This window comes from Cuculus canorus, chromosome 2, assembly GCF_017976375.1.
Source record: "Cuculus canorus isolate bCucCan1 chromosome 2, bCucCan1.pri, whole genome shotgun sequence".
NCBI lineage: Eukaryota > Metazoa > Chordata > Aves > Cuculiformes > Cuculidae > Cuculus > Cuculus canorus.
In genome coordinates this window covers 35,721,831-35,731,143 of record NC_071402.1, presented here as the reverse complement: position 1 = coordinate 35,731,143, position 9,313 = coordinate 35,721,831, and the positions used below count along the sequence as shown (strand labels likewise).

The 9,313-nt window shown below is 39.1% G+C and overlaps 1 protein-coding gene across 9 annotated transcripts in view; it reads right to left on the bottom strand.

Annotated features, from left to right (window-relative positions):
- Positions 1 to 1,403: 1,403 nt before the first annotated feature.
- The window catches only part of NCOA2 (nuclear receptor coactivator 2), a 190,205-nt gene continuing 182,295 nt past the window's right edge, over positions 1,404 to 9,313 (bottom strand). For all 9 annotated transcript variants that reach the window (XM_054057479.1, XM_054057488.1, XM_054057485.1 and 6 more), the window contains 2 exons: positions 6,563 to 6,652; positions 1,404 to 2,288 (listed from right to left, as the gene is read on the bottom strand). In XM_054057479.1, coding sequence (XP_053913454.1) covers positions 2,277 to 2,288; positions 6,563 to 6,652 — 102 coding nt within the window. In that variant the 3' untranslated portion in view covers positions 1,404 to 2,276. The remainder of the gene's footprint in view (positions 2,289 to 6,562; positions 6,653 to 9,313) is intronic.

The following is a 9,313-nucleotide window of genomic DNA, read 5'->3' as shown; positions in this document are numbered from 1 at the left end:
AAAAAGAATGGAATAGAAACAAAACTATTTTAAAACTCATTTATACTTTGTGGTGCATGAAGTCAATTCCTTCAAATTTATGCATTTCTTATATATTTTTATTTTTTCCAGATATATAAAGCAAGTTTTACACAAATGTCGCTGTTGTAACGAGACTGTGGAGCTCAGGGCTGACAGCTATTTTGTTTTCCCATCGGCAGACAAGAGGATGGCTCAGCTGACTAAATGTTCTGTTTGAGTTTGGTAACAGAACGGTGACAGCTAAAAAACACTGTTTCTCTAGAACAGTGGCACTGCCCTCCTTAGGGACAAGCATAACTGTACATTTCCTTAGCTTTCATCAAAAGCCTTTTATAGAAATGGCCTGTTTTGAACCATCTTTCTCATATTTTCCTCAGCCTTAATATGGAATAGTTGCTATTTCATTTGAACTCCCACCTGAAAACCAAAACGAATTAAATGGCAACAGAATAAACCTTTCACTCCCAAAAGGCATGGCTGATGAGATATTATAAAATGCATTGCATTTTACATAACATCAAAAAATTTGCGTTCAGGTTAGAAAGTTTGTGGATTAAGGGTCAGCAGAAAGAAAACAGAGGTCAAAACCATCAATTTCTTAATATTTCAAGTCCTCAGAAATTGATGTGAGTTTAGTAAAAGATTATTCCAACCACAGTGGGCAAGGAAAAAAACCACCCCCTAACAGTGGCCTGCTTAGTAACAGTTAGTTTTCTCTACGGTTTGTTACGAAAGGATATAAACATACAAAAAGCAAGGATTGGTTCCTACAGTGGCTGCATATAATATAGGTTAGTTAAATGACATTATGAGCAGAATCACAAGGTTTAGAAAATGAGAAGTCTCAAGCCTAAAAATCAGGTCTAATCAAGGCATTGTGATCCTTTACAAAACATCTATCCAGGAGACACACACGGCTAAGAAGATATCTAATTTAATACTGAAGTACCTCATTTTGAATCAACTTCACAACATGTATATCTCACAAAAATTATACAAGTAAAACACTTAAGTTTTCAACTTAAATTATTGCTTGTTTACATATAAACTGGATTTTATGTACCTTACAAAATGTCCTCGTAGTCCACACTGCTTTAAAATAAACAGAAACACACGATAGTGGTGAAGTCTGTGGTGATATCTGCTATAGGTATTACAGGAATTGTTATTTTTCCCAGCTAAGGGGATGGGAACCAGGAATTATCATGCTTTAAAGCAGGTATCTTGAGCCATTTGATACTATGCACCAATTCTGCCACTACCATAATCAGTACATGCATTACCGTTGAACTCTGCTGTTCAGCATCCAGTAACTGGCCGTCCAGATTGCTGGAAACACACCCAGGGAAATAAAGGAGCAATCTGTGTTTGGTTTTTGTTTGTTTGTTTTGTTTTTTTTTTTATTCTATTAGAAAGAAGAAGAAGATGACAGAGGTCAGGAGAGCCAGGTAACAAAAATCAGAATTTGCTGATTGTTAGGAATTTAATTGAATAAGAATGTAACCAACTTGTATTTTTGGATTCATGACTTGCATTACAAACATTACCACAAACCCCAACTGAAACGCCCCTCATAAACAGCCCTCTCATAGGGCAATTTTCATCTGTTTTACAACTTTAACCCCATTCAAAATTGGTCTGTATAGTTTTCTACATCGGTTCATCTTCTCCGACTTGTTATCAGTGGAACGCGCTTGTTGGAGGTCTCTATATGTACCAGACGTTGCTTCTACACCCTCTACCACGCCTCCTCTCCGCTCCAGAACGCAGGCCCTAGTCTAGAACAACAGTTTTCAGATGGAACTGAATCCTTTGCACCAGACTGAGTAAGCCAGGGAAAACAAAGCAAAAAAACCTAAGGTCTAGAACTAAACAGAAACAGAACAAGAGCATGGTTGTTTTTCCTTAAATACATACATTTAAATACATTCAATCTGACATGGTTTATGAAAATTGCCTGTCAACATTTACTTCGCAGGAGAGATCTAAGTTGCACTAAGGTGAATGCAGTGAACAGACTGAGCAACTGTCTGTACGCTAGCTTCAGACTGTCAAAGAAGAAGCTGCTCTTCGGCAACAAATGCCCGGCTCCCCTCAGGAAGGCAGGGCTGAGTCCTGTCGGCAGCAGGCAGCTGCCACCAGTGCTGGCAGCTCAGCTGAGTCATGACAAACAGACACAGCTCTTCAAACCGGTAAGGATTTGGGGCCATAAGCCCAGTCAGCTGAAGAAAGTAGCAACCGAACCACCCTCAGGGTCAGCAATATTTCTGCAAAAAAAAAGAGAAATGGGAGAAAACCAAATTAATTCCTCCTTCTGTAATAGTGAAGATGGATAGGTCAATGACAGCTGGATGCTGGACCACAGCATTCACCGTCAAACACAGATTGGCGTATTATTTTGAAAATTAATTTGAATTTTTAAAGCTAGACTTTTCTTCATGTACACTGATACAACTGAGCCTCAATTTAATTCCACTGATTTTGGTGGTGGTTTCATTTCACTGCGTTCTTAGGTCCTTAATTCATTCCAGTTATTATGACAGTGTAACAGCTCAGGATCATCCGCCCCTTGCAGACTCCAGCAAAAGGCACAGCAATATGGTTTAAGAGAAGTCTCATACTTGGAGAATGTGCAAAATCTCCCTGTGTTACTGCTGTATCACTCTCAAAGGGAACAAGTGCCTTGGTTCACTTCCCCTCCAAGAATCATGATAAAAAAGGGAATAACAGTAAAAGAGCTTGAGCTCCTGATTCCCAGAGATGTTCTTCACATCATACTTACTACCCTTCCAGTGTCTTTACACAAATAGAATACAAATTGGTTTCAGCTGAGTTCATTATCTTCTATTTTCTTACTTAAAAAAAACTGAGGAAGTGGTTTTCACAGTTGTTTTAAGACCAATCCTTCCAGTTACTGCAATCTGTGCCTCTCTGTCTTCCTCCCATTGCAACTCCTGCTCCCATGGGGCACTGTGGTCGGTCAGGTCAGAGAACCAAGCCAGCCAAAACCCATCTTCCTCCTCCCCTGGGGCTGCTTTTCACTTGTATCTTGTGGCTCCACTAGTGGAGCAAAACTCTTTGCTTTCAGCCTCCTGTTGTGTGCGAGGAAGACCCTGTTTACCCAGGGACAGCGCTGAGGGTAGGCAGCTTTCTCGCCGGTCCAAGTGCATGCTGCTAGACTGCCTTCTGGAAGCCGTCTAACACCACGGTTTGGACTTTACCATACTTTCCTTTTCAGTCACAAAAGGCCTAGGAATGTATCTCTAGTGTCAAATAAAGTCAGTGTGAGGAACCATCCGGTAACTGTAATACAGGAAATCAAGGTCCTACGTTCTTGTACATCTGCTATTCCCAGCCCAGTTGGTGCAGCTGGAGCTCTTTGGGGGTGACCAGCCATGAGCACGGTCCAGAGGCCAACACAGTAAAGTCCTCCTCCTCTTCATTTAATCACAGCACAGAGACACTATCTGCATCCTTCAAATCCTGACTACTATGAACAAGCTGAACTTTGGCTCTTCTCCCTGACACAGTGAGAGGCAGTTCGGGGACACCGTTAGCACTTTTTGATAACAGTGTGGAACAGAAGTGAAAATCCAAAGACATCCTTATTTTCAGAGTGGACATTTAGCAAACAGTATCTCTACAGAGATGCTAAATAAATGCTTCTACTATATCAGTGACTTGAAAAAAATTCATGCACTGCAAAAGATTTTATAAAATAATTTAAAAAAAGACTTGACCCACAGGGCAATAAAATATGTAAAGGTGGAATAAGACAAAGGTGGCACAAGTGTACCTCTAGAAGAACATTCCCTCACTCCTTTTTATTTAGAAATAACCAAAGCAAATAGGACTTAAAAGAGATATGTCAAATTATTACTTTTAGGCCGATAGTGAATGTGGGAAAAATTGCTCAGAATAACTTCGATGGCTGATGTGTGCAACTTCAGAGTAGAGAAGTAATCTGAAAGCCCCCAAGATAACTGGCTGTAAGATTACTGCTATACTGTGTTAAGTTAGACTGTATGCCACTCAAAACTCAGCTGCAAACAGTATTCTTCAGACATTTACTTCTAAATAGGAGCAGCTTCAAAATATTGTTCTACCATGTGAAATCAGTTAATACATATTTGTTCCCTTAATAGCAAAACAATATATATTAAACTGTTCCAGCTGCAACTATATTCAGCTCTACAATAGAAGGTTACTTTGTGCCTCAAAAGAGACACTTCTCTGTTAAACATTAGTATCGTCTTTGCAAGTCTTAAGCTGTAGAAGTTTTATCCTTGACATTTTAAAACAAACTGAAACAGTAGTAAGTAAACAAACCAGTAAATGTAGAGATGTGACATCCATAATAGTACTGATTTCGACAATAACATGTTATTTCCTGGTTACTCAACTCTAAACAGAACTGATCCCTTTAAATGATAAAGTTTATGAAACACTGAGAAAATCCTCAGATTTGCCAGACGAGTTTTTCAGCTTCTCATTTGTCAGATGAATTTCTCAGCTTTCATACGTTAAAGCCCCAACTGCCAAGCGATGAAGCACATTAATCCTCTCCTCAGCTTTCTAGTTACACAGCTTCAGTTTTAGAAAAATTATGTAGCAGTAGTTTATAGCACAGATGCATGAAAATAATAGCTACTTAACCTCTATTACAGTTCAAAGGTCAGTAAAAGGTATTCATAGTGCATATAAACTATCTACATTTGCCTTGACAGTCAGAGCTACATTAGTAGAATGAACTTAAAATCACACAGTGCAGTCTGATGTACTCTTGCAAAATAATTCAAGAGGTTTTAAGAAGTTAATTTTCCCCAGGTAAGACAAAACTGCTTTCATGCATGGCCAGTGTCGATCACATTGTCATGGCTCCAACTGCATTATTTGTGTTTTAAACAGATTTCCTGTCCAAAGTACTGCCACTCACTTCTTTCCATCTCCATCCTCCCTTGTACCCTCTCTGACACATCCATTCTCTATTCCTCCTCTCTTCAACCATTCCTTAAAATCTAATTCCTACTCGCTCTCTTTTAGTCTGTCTCCCCCTCTTATTCCCTTTCTTTCCTCAGTGACACCTGGTATTTATTCTATGGCAGCCTGGCTTCTCTTAGCATGTGGAGTTTAAGTGGTTAGGGAATGCACTAAATAGGAAGATAATGCCTTGTTGTATGACAGCTTCTGCTAAAGCAGAACATACTGCAACTTTTTATTAATCATCAAAGTGACCATGACATGGTTGCAGAAGGGAAGCCTCTACATACAGACCATCCACTGTCAGAGACAGGCACTTGTATTTTGATATAAACCATGAAAGTGCGAAAAGGATTGGCCTCCAGGAAACTTTAAACACATGCATGCAAAGAAAAGAGGAATACAATAAAATGCATGTACAGTTACTTCTTCCCCAGTACTTTCACAGTCTTAATTCTCATTAATCTTGATACATTGCAGTCAGATTTTTTTTAAATTTCCCTCTATTATTCAAATTTCATTTCTCTGACAGTACTTTAAATTTTGCTATTGGATTCAACATAAGAGGAAAATTTGTTTATTCAATTCCATCTTTCTGATTTAAATACCACAGACGAGGAGATGACAGGACACAGTGGCGCAAAGGATGGTCCTCAAGCTGGTTATAAAATGACTCCTGCAGGAGTAACGGGAGAGGAGATCTGCCTCTTTGGATTACAACAAGGAGTTTAGGAGATGGACAATGCGAACTCTTCCTTCTCACCCCATCCTCCCGACGGGGAGAGCTGGGGCGGAGCAGCAGCCGCTAGATGGAGCCTGCCCCGCGCTGCTCAGCCTCGCTCCGCAGCCCGCAGGGACCTGGGATGAAGATTATTTCCATAAAAACCCCTTCCGCTGAGGAGGGGTACGTAAACCCAACCTCATTTACTTGGCCACATGCCAATAACTCCACAATGTCTTTTCCTTAGTACTGTTACTGTCTGGAATACAAATCGGTTTTGACCTAAGCAAACACTAATTACCCTGTCAGTTGGAAATTCGTGTGAAAATCAGTTCTCCCACTCTTCTCAGAAGACGCACTGTACAGAAAGTAATAAATTAAATAATTCATGAGTTTTTGCCCTAAGTATAATGCAATGAGAAATGGAAAAACACTTAGCCAGGATGAAACATGAAATGGGTTAAGCATGCAGCACAGCAAATATAAATCGACACTAAGTCTTTCCCATCAGCAGCAAATAGTCATGTAATTGCTCTGTAAAAAGCAAATACAACTACACCTAAGTCGGCTGAACGTGACTGTTAATTCAATAATGTAATGTACTCTGCTAATGTAAATGTATTCTGTATTATTCACTTCAGTAACGCTAGTGGAATCTAAACAAGGAACTTAATATAGATGTCATCAAAAGCAGAATTAAAAAAAATTAATTGCAAAAGACTGAACTATTATTACCCTGGGTACTTTTAACTTTGTAAGTAAAAAGATACTGCATCCATTCTAGACCACAGTATATTCATAGTTCCGTTGTCTCTGTATGCTATGTGTGCCATTTCTTACCCGTGTTGCATCTCCATCCTGCTTTATCATATCCATTCCAGGCAGCTGGTTCGGGAAAAGATTGCCTCCCCTCATAGCAGGATCATTAACCTATTGGTAACAAGATATTCAGGAGAATGAATTAAAAAGTACGTCAGGAAAAGGGCTGGGAATTAAAAGGAGCTTTATAAAGCACTCTGCTACTTCCATATTCCAATATCCACTTTTGAGATGATGTTGCAATAAGGGAAGTAACTATACAGCTGAGCACCCTTCTTGAACAGCACGTGTTTGACTCATATTGTTCTGCTTTACAGTCAACAACAAAGATTTAATTCCTGATACTATGACCCTTATGTGTATTCTACAAAACAGGCTCCATAAATTAGGTCAGTGCTATTTGAAGAGGACCTGTCTGTTATGACAGTCCCAAAAGCAGAAGCACGTAACTACTTTCCTGACCTCAATAACACACAGCTTTTCTGCTTGCAAACCACCACACATTTTTTTCCAAGCCTGATGTGATAACATGTAGGCTGAATTATACCAACTATTGACTGAGTTTTAATGACACTTATTTTTCTGCTTGTAAGCTATGGGAAAAAGACAGCATTCAATGGGAAAACCCGCAGCAGCATGCTTTCCTAAAGGGACAGTCTCAACAGTTTTCAGAACACAGCCACGGTAGAGTAGTGAAGCTGTGTATTACTGCACAATCAAAGGGTCAGTCATGCTTAGTTATGTGGAAAGAGTGGCTTGCCAAATCTACGGCATTGCTTCCTTAATCAAAGAATCAATCTCACCTCTCACTGTACGACAGATTGGAACTGGTATAAAATACAAAACACAGCCATTCAGCATGCTTCTAAAGTAATAGAAAACCCAGATTTCTTTAGAAGGTTTACATGGAAAGAAACTTCTTCCTAAGGAGCTTTTGTGAACTCAGTTCTCTCTGATACTTCCCTCAGATTAGATGGATGTGATAATAGTGAAGATATGCTCCTCCAAATTTTGCTGGAAGGAAAAAGATGTTTTCTGTGTCACCTGCTCTTTAGGAGACTTGTGTTGCCAAGGAGAGGAGATTCTGCCACTGCACTACTTCAGTTCAGCTACAGAAACCTGCTGCAGCAAGGGTGGGAAGACTGTCTGGAATTTACCACACCAAAGACCTCTTGTTTCAGGTCCTCCTGACGATTATTTCTGCTGCCATTCACTGATTTTGCAAAATTTTGCACAGCTAAATGCAATCACATGGAACCACCTAAAGAGGTGATTTCAAATACCACCAGAGATACGACTGCAGTTCAATGGGAAAGGTTAAAAACCTTAAAATATTTTTGTCAGGAATTTCAACTTTGAAGAAACTGATTAAGTGCTGTAAACCTCCTAGTGATACTTTCTGCTTCTTAATATAAATGGGCAGATTTTTAAACCTGAATCTGAAAATTTAAATCCGAAGGGAAGGGAATAACACTACTTTGTTAAGAAATAAAGTAGACAGCTTCACAGCTTTATCTACATGCATTTGACTAAGCAACAGAATCCATATTTAAGAAGCGTTTTCTGCTGTTGATCAACATTCATCAGAATGCATAGGCACACAAATGACTTTTCTGTCTGTTCAGTAGACAAAAGAAAGGAAAAAAAATACAAAGCAGAAACAAAATTGTATCCTGAATTAACAGCAGCTTTGAAATAAAAAGACGAGTACATGATTTGTATCATGGAAGAGTTAGGACAGGTATGGAAAAGGAAGATGGTTCCAGGCTGCACACCATAAAAGCAGCGAAGGCATAGTGAATCTCTTTACCAGTGATGATGGAAGAATCCTGACTGGCACAGTAACAGATACCAAAAAGTCTACTGTTTTGTTCTATGAATACGTGTGCTTCCAAAAGTCCTTGAAATAAAACATTCCACATTTACCCATTAACTTTTCGGACTGTAGCAACAATTCAATCAGAAAAGTATGGAGAAGGGCAAAGAAATGGAAGGGGGTTTATCTCTTTCTGAAGACAGGTCAAGTGGTGTTATCAGACAAGAAATCTGACTAAACAAGACAGAAGACCTATTATAATTCCTTTGCAATTAGACATATTAATACAGTCTCCTGCTAATAAAGCAGAAGTATATACAAGGCATCCAATAAATTAAAGTTTCCTACCACTCTGGTGCTCGTTTTGTCCAGTAGGCTGAACAAAATCAAAATACTGTTTCAAGATAACTCTTTGTAGATGCCATGATAATTTTGGCCTGGAGAGTACTGCCCTGTGCAGATTAATAAACATTTTCTCTGAGTGGACACCTAGGTAGTGTTTTGGTTTTTTTTTTTTTTCCTTATACTAAAAAGTCCTTCTCTTGCATAAGTTTCAAATTACTTCTCTAAGAACTTGGTAAATAATGTGGATCTGTGATGCAAAATACATAACAGACAAAAACACAGCAATAGTCTGTTGTGCAAACAAGATGACGATGACAAGGAGACAGTAAGTGTGGATAGTGCAACACTGTAAGGGTTTAGACTTTCTTGATGCCCAGGGAAGCTCTTTTGGACAAAAGGAAGCTGCAGACATGGCAGGTAGCATTACAGCATTCCTAGTATCAGTCTCCTAGAAGACACACTAGTAAGAGCACCCTGAAGAGCTTTAATGTGATTATAAGAATGAAGATGATAATGAGACACTGTCTGATCCCTCATGTAAATAAAAGAGCCTCTAAGCATGACAAATAGCAAGCCCATCTTGGGAATAATCTTAATTTCTTACTTGGTGA